Raw genomic sequence first — 18670 nt, 5'->3', positions numbered from 1 at the left:
GGATATTACAAAAGGAAAGACATTTGAGAAGGCAAAGATCATTATGAAAAATTTCCAAACTATTACATGAAAGACGACTAACGTGTCAGGGTTATCAAAAATATCAGCAAATGGGAAAAAAATAGCATGCACAGGTATCACTCAGTGCCTGATCTGATCTATGAACCACTGACAGCAGGTGATGGAAGATGGCTGTGTTTTGTGAGAGGCTGTCATCATAGTATGAAGTGTTTCAGGTATCAGCTACTACAAATTGAAGAGCTCTCTTACCAAAGAAATGTAGAAACTTATAGTAAAACCCAGTATAAAGGATAAGATACTAGATGATGCTCCTAGGAGAAAAGTGCAGGAGATGGTACTTTGTCAGTGTCCTTCAGAGAAGCTTGCACCAGGCTTCCCAGCTGTCTTGTGATCAAAGAGCTGGTACAATTGTCACTTCCAAGAGCACTGAAAGGTGCCCTGGTAATTGATCTAATCGCTGACTGACATAAAATGCCCACCTGCTTCAACATTCTCTCCTAGACCAATCTGCATATTACTTACGTGCTCAAGAGTACTGAATCACATGCAGTCATGCAAGATGAAGCCAACTTCAAGCAAAGCAAAGCAGAATCTGTATCCAACCCCCTTCTTTAACATAGAAAGCCTGAGTTCAAGAAGAATCAGAGGACTGTTCACACAAAAGAGAGCCATTATGTACTTCAGCTAATGACATTTTTATTCTGAAAATGAAATATTTCCATTATTGCAGGCCCGGCAGCCACAGGAGAGAGGGCAAGGCAGTGCGACCCCTCCATTACCCCACTGTAGCCAGAACTCGATGTGTTTTGGAGCTGTTGTAGCACCTTGACCAAAACCATGACTTTACCATGTGAAATATGTGCAGTACAGTAAGAGTCAAGTCTGATGTGAATAAGGTCATGGTACTATCAGAGGTGACTTTTCACTGGTGAGCAGTTTTTAAGTACAGGAAAAGGTGTTTTTTTGTTTGTTTGTTGTTTTTTTTTTTTCTTTTTGTTTTGTTTTTGGAAGTTAAGACACTGGAAAGACCCCTCCTTCTGCATGCTGCTTTAGGCTGCATTCCTATAATAAAAGAACACTGCTATATAAATGATAGCCCTCATTTTCCATAATGGGTTATAATTGGAGCAGGTGACTAAGAAACTGCTTAGATAAATGGTGGGATTGTAACCTTTTATGCAAAATGGACAAATAAGATATGGAACTATCTGGAAAACCCCAAGGCTGTGTAGCTCTCCCTCAAGCCGTGAGCACAGGCAAAGCAGACAGTAAATCACTAAACCTCATCTCCGACTTTCCAATTTTGTTTTTGTTTTGGTTTTCGCCAGTTTTTGCTGACAGGTGGAAAAAATACTGCCTGAATGTGAATAAGATTTAATTTACCACCAATTTCCTTCCTATTTCTACAGCACATTCCTAAAAAACACACAGCATTTTATTCCCAGTGCTTAGAAGAATTACTATTAAATAGTCACACACCGCCAATACATACCATAAAAATACCACTGTAATACTTTCTGCTACTCAGGAGAATTGTATTCCATTACAAAAATTTGTCTGGAATATTTTGAAATCATCATCTATAAATGTGTGTATATATTTATACAAATATGGTTTCTTTAATACTTACCAACTGTGGATGCATATATTAAAAATTTATATATAACCACATACAGAGAGAAAGGATTGTGATACTACACTGAAACACCAACATGTATTAACTGAGCGGGATAGTAAGGTGGCTAAGATAGCTTTGAAGATGGGAAAGCCTTTCTTCAAGGTATCTTCTCTTTCTTTGCCTATCAGCAACAGTTAAAAAAAAAAAAAAAAAACAGGAATAATTCAAGTGCATCAGGATACAATGTCTCAGGCTCAGACTTCAATGACAATTCCCCAAAGGTATGTCCACCTGTTAAGAGGAATTCAGACTTGAGTTTTCCATCACCAAGCTTTAACTGTCCCAACTCCCAAATTTTGACTTGAAGTGAAACATCTCGTGCTCTATTTCTTCAGTATTTCTTTTTCTTTTTGGATCCTGATAAAAATATCAAGATTTAAGGTAATTGAAAAGTGTCATTGGACACACACACCCTGCTTACTGGCACCCAGAAAAGCACAGTTTATCCATTTTAACATGGGAAAAATGGACACTGTCATACCACAGAAGAAAACATCCTAATGCTGTGTTCATCTATGGGAGTTCCAACATTTCCAACTAAAAATGCATTTACAGAAAAGCTGCCATTATCAAAGTTGTCACTGTTCTTCACAGTTTGAGACTGCTAAGTTTTTGGGCACAATGCAAGAAATAACCATTGTACCTACTGCAGTCTGAGGGGTGTTTTTGGTAGATGAAAATCACCCAGTGGTTCCCAGGACACACACTTGTGTAGGTTACTTTTGGAATCAAACTAGGTCTTCTGCCTGCCTGCAAAACTACAGAAACTGGCAATTTAGGGTACTTAGGATCTTCCATGTGTCTACCATTTTGGACCATTTCTCTGCCTCTCAATGTAAAAAGGGACATTTTCCTCCCTGCACACTATGAAAAGCAGAGCAGCATTAATACACATCTTAAATAAGGATTCATCTACACGAGATCCACCACATTTCTTTCGTCCTTTTGGGTATGCAAGCATCTGCTGCAACACTGCTGGTGACATCGTGCCCAAGCAGCACGTACTTGATAAAACACACAAGGTTATCTACTGCAGCTCCAGGCAAAGCTAACGTCCCCAAACCTGCTGCCAGAATTGGCCAGACATTGACCTGCTGTTTCCATTAGTTTCAGATGTTGTTCAGTGGTATGACAGACACTAAGTCAATCTAAGATTTAAGGAAAGCTGAGATCAAACAATCCCAGAATTTAAGGCAGGCATTTATAATGACTCATTATACATAGATATAGGACTGGGGGAAAGGGGGGGGAATGCGTATTTCCTTTTGACACAACATTGAAAATACATCCTGATACTTGGAGTTGCTTTCTTTACTTGCTGTTGTAAAGGAATAGTTATTTTTTAAATACTTTAATTATTTCTGAGGTGCATTTTTCTAAAGCTGACAGTTCTTCTTTGAGAAAATGATCTTCTTAAGTTTAATCAGATATATATCAAAGCCACATGCACGTACCTGCCAAATGTATCGAGTTCTGTGTGTCCATTTCCCAATTTCCCAGGCTGCAGCAATGTGCAGCATTAGCAATATGCCCAGCATATTGATATAAAGTGACCCTCTAAGCTTCCTATCAGCTGGGCTATCATATTACAAAACACACTTTGCTGTGCTTCGTGTTCATTACTTAGCAACTGCTCTGCTGCTCTAAGAACTGCATCCTCATTTACACATGCATACCCTGGCACATCTTTCATAAAAGTAGAAAAAGAAGAGGGAGTAAGGGAAACTATGATAGCACGTTATAAAATCATAAGTGGCATGAAAAAGATCCACAGGGAACAAGAGCCTTCTGTCTCTTTCAATACTAGAAGGAGCAGGCAATCAATGAAAACAGCGTTGAAGGCTTAAAGCAAGCAAAGGAGATAGTTCTTTGAAGAACAGAGTTAAACTGAAGAATTTCTTATGGCTGGAGATCGTGCTGCCAAAATTTTAAATGTAAAAAAAAGAGGGAGAAAAGTCTTTATTTGGGGGCAGGGAGGCTATCCTAGGGAAGGCTATTAAATACAGGCTCAGGAAACCCCAAACCGCAAATTGCTGGAGGCTCAGGAGCGCTCTGGGGAAGTATCCTCAAATGCTTGCCTGCTTCTTTTACTCTTCTGTTGGCAAGTGCAATAGTACGCTATTAGAAAGCAAATCTGATGTTAAATGGACCTTTGTTCTGACCCAGTATGGCCAGTTTTACATTCCTTATCACTCACATTTATGCTGATCACATCAAAGTCAGACAAATGTGACTGCAAATACAATTTGGCCCGTCATTTCATCATAACCTCCCTTTCTGAGCACAAATACATACAGAGAAAGTCCAAGGATTGAAAAATCTGAAACGATCTTTCATCATGACTCAGTTTGTTGCATGTATCATCAGGAGAGCCTAATCTGATAATTTTGTAGAATGGAAAAAGAGTTTTGTTCTGTTTGTGTTTTTTTTTTTTTTTTCCCCACGATAAAAATTATCATTCATTAGTAAATGAAATTGCATATAAACCTAAATTTATTCTGATTACAGCCAAACTATTCAGACATGTCAGTTGAATAAGAAACGTTTGTTGATAAGGTAAAAAGCAAGCAGAGTGTTCCCTAATACTGTAACATATTCAGAGGGGGGTACATACGTGCACTGGGAATATCTGTGCATATTAGTAGGAGATTTGTGTTTACTGGCAGAATACACACCTGGGCATTTCCAGGTTGATGAACTGTTACACAGGCACTCACATCAACTCTGAAGAAATGCTACTGAAGTTTGCACACCTGCTTTCCAAAGCAAAAATATAAAAAAATAAAAAAATCTGAGCAGCCCAATTTTAGCACAAATTGCAGTGCTTTGTTGAATCTGTGTCTCAGAACAGACTAAGTGGTACCCCAAAATGCATGTTTATCCTCCCATTTGTGGTCATGTGAATCATCTCTTCCTCCTGAGGAAGCATGCTAGATACAATGATTTTTTGTTTCTCACCTTACAAAAGCATCGTCTTCATGCTGAGCTACAGAAGAACATGATTAAATGATATGTCACTAAAAGAAAGGCTACGTAAATTTTCTACCACAGTAATATTTTCTAAAACCACAGTTTTGTGATCATTTCAGACTGCACTGGGTTTTTCCTGGTGAGTAAAGATGTGCTTACTGAATTTAGAACATAGTTTCTCTCAGTCTGAGCTGCAGATTCCCAGGCTGCATAGTTGTGGTCAGATAACTCCTCCACGGGGCGTTTGGAGTTTCCTGAGTATGGAGGGAAAAACGAATTAATCTGACTCCAGTGTTTAACTCATTTGCAGGACTCAGATTTCCTGTTCTGCAAACATAAAGGGTTTGCAAGGAGTGTGTAAGAGCCTCCAAGATGTATAGCTATGTGAGTGCTAAAGATAGGGAGCCCCATTCTTCTCTCCAGCATAAATTGCCAAAGCTCTGTGGATTTCAGCTGTATTATTACCAATTCAAATGTGTTCCAAGCCAGAGGAAAGTCAAGAACAATGTGTATTTATGAAAAAAGGCCAGTTCTTGTTTGGCTCAAGTTCATAACCCTAAAAGAACCCAGTAATTCCACTATTCTTCAGCCTAAATGCTGGCTACGTCCTTCACTTATCAGCATCTGTTCTGTGGTGCAGGGCGTTAGTAGCATGGAGGTGGATATATTTACCGATTATTTACATTGCAATTTTCAAAGGCAGAGGAATGTTTTAATCTTAGATGAAGTTACAGCAAGAAAAAGATCAAGTCAATCTAGAAACTAAAGCAGCAATTGAAAAGGGAAGGAAAATACCATGGGCAAGGTCTATTTGAGGTGATAGCTAGAGAATAAACATGATTGTATGTGCCATAAGATTTTTCTAAGCTAACTTAGTGGTTAAGAAAGGTGCTGAGCTAAGATTTTTGGGAACAAAGGAACATAGCACTGACCTAATTCCTTTCCATTAATCAACAGCAAAGTCCCATTCACTTCCAGGAGAGTAGAATTATGCTAAGTTAAGCACTTCTGAAAACCCCCAAAGAAATTTTTTTGTGTATACATTTGGCAGGTGCGATACAAGCATTGCCGACACACGTCCTGCTTCACATTGACCTACACGATTCCAGGAGAAATGCATGCAAGTGTGAAGGGACAGTAGGATTTGAACATCAACTAATCCTGGGGATATTAAACTTTCAAGAACGACTCCAGTAAATGCATTCTACGTTGGCTGGCAAATGAGCATCAAAAAGCAGGAACACAACCATAAGCTCATTTCATACTGGCTACCGTATAGTTCTCAGATCGGAGCCTGACATGTTTTCCAGGCTAAACGGACTATGAAGTTGTTCCAATAGGGTCATGTATCTTTGCTATCATTCCAGTCTGTCTGTAACAACATTAGCTGTTGTTAAAAAGCTGCTCACTGCTTTAGTCTTAGTTGTCTAGGAAGCTCAAGAGACTGGGTTATCTACTGCTTCCCATTTTCTGAGACTTAAAAAGTTAGCACTCTACTGTAGCACATTTGTGATTTGATTCCTGAATTTAGACTATGTTTCATCACAAAAAAAAAAGTTTGGAAAAGCATATCTTCCTGAAAATTGTCGTGATAAAACCTACCACAAAAAAAAAAAAAAAAAAAAAAATCAGTATCTCTTCATTGTCTTTTTCTTCTTTGATCACTATTCTTTAATGAACAAAAGACATTCTTTATTTACAAAACCAGCACTTAAAAACTGGGAAATTATCAGTCCCCATCAGAAGAGTAAAAGACAGTTCATGCAAAACAGAAACAGGTAAAGAGGCAAGAGGATGAGGAGGGCATATCTTTGTAAATGTCACTACGTGAAACCATTGGGCTTGTAGCTACTGCTTCTATAGGACTCCGTTGGCATGGTTGACTTGATAGAAGAAAGAGGAAAAAAAGACACTGGCATCTCTAATTTACAGATCTGAACTGAACCATCTTTCACTTGTTACCAGCTATAATTTTTCATTGTAATTTAACCCAGGGTTGTTATTGATTCAGCTCAGTGTCGGACACACACTGTGCATAAGCACTGGGTGAGATACTTAACATCTCAGCAAGATAACAAGGAGCACTCACAGCAAAGCACCTGCACAGACAAACTCAGTTGTGCCAAACTTTGACAAGCGACGAAACCACAGCCCACGCATGGACATGGATTTCTTTCAGAAAAGCCATGGAAGTGGGCCAGAAGCAGCACGGCGCGGTTCTCAGCTGCTCCTACATGGCCAAGCCCAATGGAGCCTCCAGAGAGTCACCAGCTTGGGCTCCCACAGCAAATGAAGAAAATCATTTCAAAGAGCCAATACAAATATTTGACTTCATAGAACAGTTTGGTTCGGGAAGGGGGAGGGAGGATCAGAAAATTAAAGAATGGGATTAAAACAAAGCCTGACAATTTCAATATTGAACTCTAAATCCTAGCATCCAGCTTTGGTATCAGAAGGAAAGTTAACACAGTCAATAAGGCTGTTATCCACATTGTCCAAATATGCAAAACAGATAATATCCTCAAGTTTACTTTGCTAAAGTTTTCAGACATTTCAATTGTGAATTGAATTACGAAACTGTGGGATTCGATGTATCAGATGTTCCCTGTTTAGACCGTATTTCATTTTTGTAAGGATTGCATTTTTATGAAATATTTTCATGTATATTTAATTGTAAAATATAGAGAACCAGAATTTTCCATTAAAAATCAAGATTAAAAAAGTATTAGGATAAGAAGCTTTCACTGGAGAGTCTTCCCCTTTACTGCAGTTTTCATTGTAACCATCATCCAGAGTACTGATTTATGTCAGAGAAAAAGGGGGAGTGACTGAAAAAGGTAAGAAAATAAAGCTGAAAAATGAAAAGGGAGAACAGACTGATTTGGTCAGACGATTCATACAAGAGCAATTCCTGAAACCAATGCAAAAGCCTGGAAAACAAGTAAGATTCTTCTGTGGGATTTCCTTTTCCTTGGTCCTTGGAGACAATCTGTATATATCTGTATAACTCTAGAGCAACCAGCTCTCCGCTCCTCTTCACAAGCTCTCATACTTGGCTCTGTTCTGTGTAAATGTCTCCTTTTTAATGTTTCACCTGGATGGTGAATGCTCCCTGTGTTTAAGCTTCTGAACGATGGAGAGATGAGAAAAATATCACACAAGAAGCAAAATCCTATTCTGTATTTCCTTCATCGAGCAAAACACATCAGAGTCTATTGACATAGCCCTTTGTCAGAACCAGATCGTTCCGTGTACCCTCTGGATGGAAATTATTGTAGCAGAGTAGTAGAGAAATGTTCCTTGAATTTAGACAACCACCACTGGCAATTAAATATTTCTTTAGTGTCCACCTTTCTGACACAGGTAATAAGGACGTCTAACGGCAGTATTACATACAAAAAGCAAAACCCAGACAAGATACGCATCAAATATATTTTTTAATCCTTATACACGCACTTGGAATAGCAACAGGATTAAAAACACTTTCTTGATAAATGTGTTTCTTTCAGCTGCTAGGTACTACAGAAACTACTATAAACTCTTTGCAAGGACCCATCATTGCCAGAAGTTCCACTTTGCATAACTGTATAGTGAACTAGAAATAAAAATATGGTAAGGTGTCTGTGAAGATATAAAACAATCCTACAATAGCACAGTCCACCAGTTTCAGGATTGACTCAAGTTCAGAATCTCACAAGTTAGACAACTAACTTCTCTCAAGTCTTCAGCTGAATTCAGACTCCTCAGCATCACCAAAAGCTTACCAACAAAACAGACAAAGAAATCTCACTATAAATATGTACAATTCAGGGCAAATGACTATTGCAAATGCCAAAATAGACGTGGCTACAGATTTTATTGGAACACTTATGTTTTTCATGTGGTACGCTACCTTTCTTGACTACTTACGTGGGCCAACTCACGTGCTACTGAAGTTCTCCTTATTAAGATTCCATGTTCTTTCTGTAACATTTTTCAAGAAAATGCATGGAAAGAGCACATGGAAAAAGAAAAACAAAAGCGATACAGAAATCGTGTATACAAACATCATCTTGTCTGTGTCGTGCTTGTGCAGATACTAGCACAAAAAAAAAAAAAAAAGAAATAAATCAACTATTCCTGTGAGATTATCAGGTTATCTGGTGGCATATCAGTTGTGCCATTTTTAGCAGGAAAACAAAAAAAACACCACCACTAAAAAAAAAAAAAATAAAAAAAAGACTCTAGGAGCCTGGACAATCACACACACACAAGTGAATCTGCATGCCTGAGTTGTTTCCAAAGGCAACCAGGAAGCATATATGAAATAAGCCAGGCCAGATAAGAAACTATCAGTCAGTAGCTCCACAGCATTATTTTTTCTCAATAAATTGAACTGTTAATAAGCACTTTTGCTAACGATGGGCAACTTAAATGAACATCACTAGAGGTAAGACAGCGGCAGCTGTCAAAACTTCGACTTTGAGTACGTATGTGAGGAAAATCCTGAAAAAGCAAGGAGAGAGCACAAATATGTAAGGAAATCTGGATCTCGTGTAGGCTGGAACATCCCTATCCCAGCAGGAGGGCAGCTGTCCCCAGGCCCACAAGACCTCAGCTCCCAGCCACCATCGCTACCTCTGCACACATAACACTGCTGTTCCTCTCCCTCTGCTGAATCCTCTCCTGACTGCTCTGCACTAGGCTGAATGCTATCCAAGAGAACAAAATGAGAGATCTGAACACGTTTAATGATGTTTTTCCCTGCACTGGGTTAGAGCGAGTATTAGCCTCGACAGAACAAGTTTTCTAACAGTGATGGGACTTGGAGCATTGATCCACCAAAGTTTAACCTTCTTCCAGAGGCAGCACTATGAAACAAAATCAGCCAAAAGGGTGTCCAAATGCTATAAAAATGAGGGAGGTGGCTGTATTTAAGCATCAATAAAATGAGTATACTTTACTCAAGTATCCACAAGATACTTCAGCTAGCCAACATGGGTGGGGGGTTCAGCTCTGCTTTGTTTTTCAAAGAAGATTCCTGGATTTCTATGAGGAAAAATTATATTGTGTTAAAACTGAGAAAGAGCTGCTCTTTCCGAGCAAGATCTCTCTCCAGGAAAACATCACAGAATACACCACCATTTCAGCATACTTTCTCTCACTGCTGGATAAGGCCAGCCCATGGCAAAAGCTGGCCAATGCCTCTTTCACCTTCATTCAAAAGCATTCGTGACTGGGCTGAGGTTTTTGACGTTTGTTGAATGCAGATTACCATGCTCCGCACAGGGGCAGTTTCACTGTTTAGGAATGCAGAACAGAAAATACAGGATGCCAACTGTGGTTCGTGACTGTATGGCACGCGAAAGCTTTAGGTAGTTTTTTCACACAAACTTTTTTCTTAGATTTCATGAGATTACTACCATTTACCACTAATTAAAACAGTTCTTGAAACAAAACTGCTCTTGATACATTTCCAGAATAGAGGATAAACTCTTCTTCTACCTCTTTCATCAAAGCTCTTCTGAGCCCCCACTGTTAGTTCAGACACTGGCAGGTAGCACTGTCTTTCAATCCTGTTATGCAACTTGGCTTCCAGCATCTGCAAGAGCTAACTTGTTTCTCCAGATAGATTTGCTTTCCCAGGCTCCTGACTTCTCAGCAATGCGAGGTACTTTGTGTGGAGTCGTCTCAACTTCCTTCGAATCCAGGCTTTTCTAAATACTTTTCGATTTTTTCAGAGATAGGAAAAGTCGGTTGTATATTTATCTTGAATTACCAAACACGCTAAAAAGGACCTATCTGGGATCCCAGGCACCACGGCTAAATATTAAAAATACAGTCATCCTTATGCAAACAGAAGTATGCACGCCAGCCTCCTCAAAAATCACAAATGGTTCCAGCCGCAGAGCTCCCAGAAAACAAACCTTAGTGGTTAGTACAGCCCTTCCCACTCCAAAAGCATCAGACACAGCAGCCCCAGAAGCAGTGGGCATTCCAAAACACAAGATTTAAGTCACCTTCTGGTTTTGATATTTCCACACATGCAAGCGCTGAAATTGTTCACTGTTCTGAATCACGATAGCTATGTCCTAAAAATACTAGATATAGATTTATCTTTAAATCTTAACCTTTAAATCTCTAATTTTAAATCCACAACTTTATAGATTTATGTAGTTAGAGGTTTAGTCCTCCCCAGAAACAGCGATTTGAGATCAACCAGCAGCACAAAACATATCTCCTGTCTTTGGTTTCCCTTTTGCAGCTTGACTAACACATCGAATTGCCTGTATTTTAGCAAGGAGACACAGTATATATGAGGGAAAAAAATAGCACAGTCCTTAGTAGGTGTTCACTTTCTTCAGCTTGCCATCTTTTATCCATTTGAAGCAGATATTTTTTATCGCTACATGTCAATAAAAACTAAGAGCCAATAAAACAGCATAGCTTGCATTGTGGGGCACTATTAAACAGAGATACATGGATCATATTGAGTTACTTTAAGGCATTGCGAGAGTAATTCAGTAGAAGGCAAGAGACCCTCCTTTACCACAAAGGGTTTTCTATTTGTATGTTTTAAGAAAAAAAAAATAGTATGATATTGCTGAAAAATCAAAGGTTTAAATCATCAGTATTCCTTTAGATGGAAATGTTCAAGTGTTGGGATCATTTCTTGGTTTGACTCTGTTTTCATAATTACCTGTTTGTTTTTGCTGTCTGAGATTCTAGGCTGCCGTCATTTCCGCAGAGACAAACTCAGGCAATATTAAGGGCTTTTAGTGATTCTAAGGCAAGGCATTTTGAAAGTACAAAGCAACAGCTATTTTTGCCAGCCGACACTGTCTAAAGCCCAAAGACACACAGTTATGCCTTCAGAAAAGCAACAGCTGGAGCACACGATAATCGTTTACCATAACCCCTGCAGCCCCTTTACTTGGTGACAAAGGGTGTTCCCAGAAATGGAGTATTTCACCTCACTGAATGATTGCTACGAGATGCAAAGCCCAGCTCCTGCAACCTCTCTGAGCAACACACTAGTGACCTTCAGACAATCTGCAGCAGATATTGTCTTTCAAGCAATTCCACTTACACACTTAAAGTAAAGGGACAGAAGAGGCCAAACTAAGGCAGATAAAAACAAATTTTCCATATGCTTAATCAACCTTCCAAGAGACCCATCAAAATCCTTTGAGAATGACTACTGCAAGGGAAAGGAACCAAACAGACAACTCCAAGGCAAAGAAAGCACAAATCTTTCACAGTGCCGTCAGCACAAAGGCATTCCCAACCTCTCCACCTCTCCAGCACTCTGGATCTTATAACCCTCTCCCAGGGGAGGGGGAGAGAGGGAATCAGAGCAGAACCCCTCACATGAGAGTACAGACACGATAGGATGAATGAGGCACTGGAACCAAGTATTAAATAATGAAATAAGCAATCCAAAAACCGAAGAAAACCCGGAGCAAAATGAACTGTTGGAAATTTCATCACACAGATCAGATAAACCTGTAATAGCGCGGGTGCTCTTACCTTTGCCATCTGTGCCTGCACGCCATTTGCTTTGAGAGATGCTACTGCTTTCTGTGCTGCTGCCGGACTGTCAAAATCTACAAAACCGTAACCTAAAAAAGAAAAAAAAAAAAAAAAAATAAACAATAAATAGACATTTTCATTATCATCTGTGTTATCATCATAGGTCAAGAGTTCTTTTCTTAAAGGACGCCTTTTCCATTCTCATTGCCTTCTGGCAGCACTACCACCACCAGCTGTCACACCTCTGTTTCTCTTGCCTTTCTTCCTGAACACGATGGGGTCTAAAGAAACGCAAGCACCTGAGGCTTCAGCCTGCAGGGAGCAGAGGGGACAGATGGCAGCCCTTTGCCTGTCCCTGCAGACAAGAGGTTCCTCTCTGGCAGAGCCTTGATGCTGTGGAGCCCTGCCCCATCTCTTCCACAGGAGAAGGCACAGACCCTACTGCCTGCCTGGGTGAGCAGCCACTGTCCTCCCCACACAGAAGGATGTCTCCACCTGTGATACTGTCAGTATCCATTCTGCAGTACATGTCCATGTAGAAGTAGTCTCTCCAGAAGACCTACCCTAGCAGACAGCTGACATACAAAGCTACAGCATATGGCTTAATTGTTTGGATTGTGAGGAAACAACTCCCTTTTCCTGTTCCTTGAACACACGTGAGGATGAAGCTTCATACAAGCTCATGGGTCATGCAAGGTTCATATGAGGTCATGGGTCTCTGCCGCAGGCTGGGGCCAGGGAGCCTGCAGCAGGCTTCCAGCACATAGAAGCAGTTACAGAAGAAATTACAGCCTGTGCTATACAAGCAACCACCAGGTAGCTCCAGAAGATGGTAGGATAACCAAGCCACAGCCAGCTAAACCCCATCCCTTTTGTCCTGCCACCCTGGCTGCTGGAACGAGGGCCAGGTCCCTACCAGGAGCTGCTGCAGGGCATCATCTGAACATCAGCTTAGTGGTGGTGCACCTTACAGATGGGCAAGGAGCAATCCTCTCCTTTTATAAGTGGCTTTCCAAGTGCCAACACTTGCAATAGCTGATTAATCAGATAGTCCCTTCCCATCTTCTTCCCTCACTGCCTCCCTCTTCATTTTTTCCCCTCAGCAAGCAAGACTCGATGCTGAAACAGGACTAGTGCTGTTAAGCCCCTGCTGGGTATCAACAGCTGTGGAAGTATTTTTATTTATCTAGAGATACAAAGGAGGGCAGGGAGGACACAAAAAATGGACTTGACACAACTTCTGAGCACTTAACTATCTCTGATCTTCAGCAGCACTTAAGTCTTACTCATAAAGATTTCAGAGTTAGGAAGATTTAAAAATCTCACCAAGCAGCTATTCAGGCAGCTGTGCAGATTTCACAATCCACCCAGGGAATCCTTTGAAAATCCCAGCCTACATCTTCCTAAGCGATTACAGGACAGGTAGGCACGTGCTGCTCGGACAAGCCATGGCCAGGGGCCACCTCTCTGGCGTCTCCCCTGGAAGCCGTATGGATAGAGCTGAACTGCCTGAAAGCTTCAATAATATTGGCACAAGCATATTTATAGCATTGCAGTTCCTTTGCAGACATCTCCATTTACTAGGTCAATATACATAATACAGGAGGCAACCACAGATATGCTTTCCTGCCGTATCCATTTCTATTTCTCTTGCCAGCCTTTCTTCCTCCTCGTGTGAGGCCTTCTTGCTCTGTGAACCCCATCTATATATGGGAATCCGTGCCTCTGATCACCTTGCCCCAAGATATAAACAACTCTATTATTTCAGTATGTATACATTGCTCTATGCAGGGGTTAGCTCAATGCTGAAAGAAAATTGTGCACATGGATTTTTTTTTTTCTTGGCTTAAAACTTATTTGTAAAGTTTTAAGAAAGTGAAAACTATATATATATAAAAACACCAAGATTGCTAAAGAAAATGCTGACTTAATGATTACAAAAAGTGCTATTTTGATAACAAAGTCAAGATCTGAACCTTTCTGCTCTGTCCTCAGTTGGTTTTTGGTAGGACATTATTACAAATTGAAGGAAAGCCTGAACAACTGTATATTAGGACAGCATCTATATAAACACTGCCATGAAAACAGTGCACTGGAGTTTGGCCACTGGGGGGAAGGTTGTTTTACCTATTCAGTTTCTCCCATTTAATGCTTTTCTGCTGAGTGTACCATCTTGAAAACAGCTGGTTCTCCATGGCAGGTTGCTTTGTCCTGTTCTCTAAGCTGCAGAGCAGCAGCGAAGCTGATGCTGTTTTGAACCAAAAAACCTGCTCCATGAGAACAAGAGCCCTGCCTGGATTCCTGCAGTGCCTTTGCCCTTTGGGAGAGCAGCAGATCAGATGCAACTTCAATTTTGCTAAAGGAGAAATCCTGACAAGAAGCCAGAGCTGCCAAATGGGAAACCTGCAATGCGCTGGGAAGTCATGGGGTGGCTTGGATCAAACACAGTGCAAATTATTTCTCAGGGCAGCAAAGTGCTCTTTTCAGGACATGAAATTTCTTTTTATTTCTTACCATGCTCATGCCAGAGAACTAGGAGGTGACAGCACAAAAATAAGTTTTAACACTGACCTTAAAAAACAGATAATAGAGTTGGAATTTGATATTTATCATCAGTACACAGTGCAGTATTCATGTATGCAGTAATAGAAGGGAAGTGATTTTTAATATAACTTCCTAGACAGCACAGTAAGTATTCCCACCTAAGTTAGCACTGCTTGTAAATATAAACCGGAATGTGCAGGAATATTCTGGTGTTATACTGTAGGGATCAGATATATCTAACGTAGTAGATTATTGAAGATGAACATTGGTCCATAATATTTAAAGCTATGGATGTTTCTTAAACATGTATTCAGTGGGTGCAAATGGCTATAAGCATATCATAGATGCAACAAGAGTCTCAAGACAAAAACAATGAAAAAAAATCGCACCTTCAGCAGTCCATTATGCATTCTAGCGTTAATACTACTTGCATCACTGCAAAGGTGCTCATTTTCCTTCCCACAAGCTAGTTCTCATTCCAAGTATCTTTCTGGCCCTCCCTGCTCCCGACACATCTCCCCACCACACACAGAACATCAGGACAAAATCACTCCATGGCTGCAAACCGGTCCAAAGCACATCAATCTGCTGCAAGGGAAGCCAAGTTCCCAGGCTGTTTGAGTGTTCAAGTATCCTTACAAGAACTCTGCAATGCTATAGACCAGAAAAACAGGCACGCTGGGCTTTTGGACAGTTTACGTTCTTCCCTGTAGATGTTTATAGCCTATGCTGATGACCTATGCTCACATATTTCATTTGTTTATAATCTCACTTTAAAAAAAAAAAATGCAAAAAACTTTTTTTTTTTCTTCTCAAGCACTAACAAAGCAGCACAGGATATTTATGTATGTATTTAGATACACCTTTCAGTGTAGGTCACTGCAGCAGCTCAGGCTGGGTGCTGAGACACCCCCTCGAGCTCCTCCCATAGCACAAATGAGCTTCCCACAAATGAGCTTCCCAAAGCTGTCAGTACCGGGAGCCCTTCCCTCCTGGCCAGGCTGTTGCTGTGCTCCCCCCGGCCCCCGCCACCAGAGCCAGGCTGCTGCGGCTGCCCCTGGCAGGTGCAAGCCCCGGGTTTGGCTGCTCAGGCTCAGTTCCCTGCTCAAACAGTTATTTCTCCGCTCCTCCAGGGAGAAGGCAGCAGGCTGGCTGGAAGCATCCTTCGGGACGGATTCAGACCAGGAGCTGCCAACTGGATGCTGCTGCTCCACGAAAACATCTCCATTTCTTCTTCCCCTATTCAAAACAAGTGCAAGCCCCACCAGCCCCACCCTTTCCTATCCTCAAATTCCAGAGCTTGTTTTTATTCCTTATTATTTTGATCACTGTCTCATAAACATTCTGGTCTACAGACTATTATTTTCTTTTTCAGATTTTGTGCAGAACATCGTGTAAAACCCATGCAGCTTCTAAACCGGGACCTCCAGACTGCTCACAAGAATCCATCCATCTCCACCACAGGAAACCAAAACCAAAACTATTTCCCCTCTTTTCATGAGGCATCCTGCCCTTTTCCTTTAAGAGCACAAAATGCAAATAGGGAGAGCTACATTATCCCCTGCTGCTGAGAGAGTCAGGAATTGAATTTTATCACCAAAACAAGCCCCTCAGCTCAGGGGTACTTACAGCAAGGGGGACTTCAGCTACAGGGATCTGGGATCCCAAGGTTTTTTGGGGGAATGACACGTATCACTAGTTTGTAAACGTGAATACGAGAAAGAAAAAAAATACCCACGCCAGAAAACAAGACAGGACTATCTAGATTAATTGTTCAACCTTTCCTCCAAGAAATAAAATGCCTGTAATTTTGTTTTGGCCTGACGCCATTAGAGCTAAATAATTAAATTTCAGGAATAAAGGCAGTGATTTTGTACCTGTGGGGGAAAGAAAACAGCTAAGCATCAGCAAGCGCAAGTTTATAGCTTGCTGCACTAAGTGCTACCCGAATACACAGGCAGACACTAAACATCTCCGTCTCCTATAACCTAAGCGGCTGGGGGCCTCCTGGTCTCCGTTTCACAGTTCCATAATTAAGCTTGGCAGCAGGTTCAAATGAATTAAAACTGAATGTCACTATTTCCTCAACAAATCCCTCATCCTTGTTTTTTCTTACTTGTCAGGAGAAGACCAGCAGAACAGCAATTAGTGGTAAGCAGTGCAGTGAAAAAGAACCAAGTATACACTAATTAGGTCACTCGCCAAACACATTCATTTCATTGGCAGATTTAATCAATGTTTTCCTGAAATGTCTTAAATCTCCTATGCTAATTTAAAGTTTTGTTATTGTTGTTACTTTAAACACAGATGGGATGCCTGGAGATTTTCAATTGCTTTCCGCAAATCCATTTCAAAATAACAACCCCTCATATACTATATCATCAAAATTTAGGCACAGGTTTTAGGAAATGGCCCCTAATTTTATGCCAACATTTCTGTGCCTGCAAATACCTATGGGTGCAATTTTGCGGATTTAAGTAATTGCAGGTGTGTCTAGCTCTTTGACTTCAAATACTGAATTGCCCTGACTGATCGGGTACTTAAGGGTAATGCCAAATAATGTGAGGGACTGCCCACCACTCATCATTCCCACAATTATGGCAAAGTACTGAAGGGAGAGCCCCACGTGTGCAGTGATACGAGGAAAAAAAAGAAAGGAACAAATGCCTGTAGAAGTGTGCTTTCCCAGAAGCTAGGTGCTGAGAGCCTTGGCACCCAGCTGAGCTGGAGATCTTCAACCTCTGTGTGAGGATGAGGAGGGAGAAGCTGTGATGAACAACAGAGAATCACCTGGGGGTGGTAAATTCTCAGCTTTGCCCTACCACAAGGCCAAATGTCATGTCTGACCTCTGGCCAAGTGCCGCTTTAAATCACTTGTAGTCAACTTGTAATCCACATTTTGCAACAACATGCACACACAGAAAAGAGATAGGACAAATGATGCACTCAGGCAGGAGATGGTTTATACATGTGGAGCTTCCCTGTTGCAGACAACAAGCTCCCTTCATCAAAACTTTTAATAGTTTGTCTCCACTAGCTAAGATCTTTGTATAAACAGGAGACACACCAAGCTTGAACGCTGGGATTTTCTGACTGACAGCTGTCCCCCACAGCCTCCCCCCGTTGGCCAGTCTGACTTCTCTGAACCTCAGGTGGGAGGCTGAGGACAGCTACGAGAAAGGAAGGACTCCAGATCTGCTATTCTCCCACCTCAAACTGTTTGACTTTGCCACAGATTTATTTTTTTTTGGCAACACGAGATCTGTGTAAGCTTTGCATAAAAAGTCCCCTTAATCATATAAGCATAACTCTAAATTTGCTTGTGTGTAATTACAACAACTCCATTATACTTAAAATTGGTTTTCTAGGTCTGATACACCAGGCCAGCTGGAACTCTGCTCCTCGTTGGGAGGCAACATCTTTTTATTATAGTGAAGTTCCTAGATCTTGGTTTGGGCAATCTAGAATTCATTGTCAGATCTGAAACCCAGAACAGAAAAGACTGACAATATCATTTGTGCTGGGTCTTCAAGAAGCGTAGACTATTTCAACAAAAAGGAGGACACAGTGATTTTAAGAAATGCTTCCCCCCCCCCCCCCCCCCATCAGTGTGTTTGTTAATGTTGCTCAGATTCTGGAAACAGAAAAGCACTTCCAAAAGGGGCTGTGACAAGGAGAGGACTACCAGCCTTGTGAAGAGGCAACAGTGAAAACCACTTGTTGAACTAGGAAACCATGAAATAAAATACACTTATCATGGATACCTTTTTTTTTTAAATAAAAAAAAAAAAACTTTATGATATCACACACACCTATATATGTGCCCTGGTGACTTCAAATAGATGGATAAAGTTTTTATACAAACACTAATAAATATACATGTATGTACAACTAAGCAAATATATAATAAGCAGTGAGCTGTTTCTCCTTCATGCTTAGATGAAA

At 40.8% G+C, this 18670-nt stretch overlaps 1 protein-coding gene and 1 long non-coding RNA gene across 5 annotated transcripts in view; one reads left to right on the top strand and one right to left on the bottom strand.

Annotated features, from left to right (window-relative positions):
- Window positions 1-18670, bottom strand: part of RBMS3 (RNA binding motif single stranded interacting protein 3) — a gene marked incomplete at its 3' end in the record, with an annotated part of 439521 nt that overhangs the window by 249001 nt on the left and 171850 nt on the right. For all 4 annotated transcript variants that reach the window (XM_084510551.1, XM_084510552.1, XM_084510553.1 and 1 more), the window contains exon 4: window positions 12179-12270. In XM_084510551.1, the coding sequence (XP_084366677.1) occupies window positions 12179-12270 (92 nt within the window). The remainder of the gene's footprint in view (window positions 1-12178; window positions 12271-18670) is intronic.
- LOC311432298 overlaps window positions 1-18670 on the top strand; it is a 660648-nt gene that overhangs the window by 611152 nt on the left and 30826 nt on the right. The window lies entirely within an intron of this gene.

Source organism: Aythya ferina (genome assembly GCF_964211825.1).
Source record: "Aythya ferina genome assembly, chromosome: 2".
Lineage (NCBI taxonomy): Eukaryota > Metazoa > Chordata > Aves > Anseriformes > Anatidae > Aythya > Aythya ferina.
Note: the sequence above shows the minus strand (reverse complement) of the source record. Positions and strands in the feature narration are given on the sequence as shown.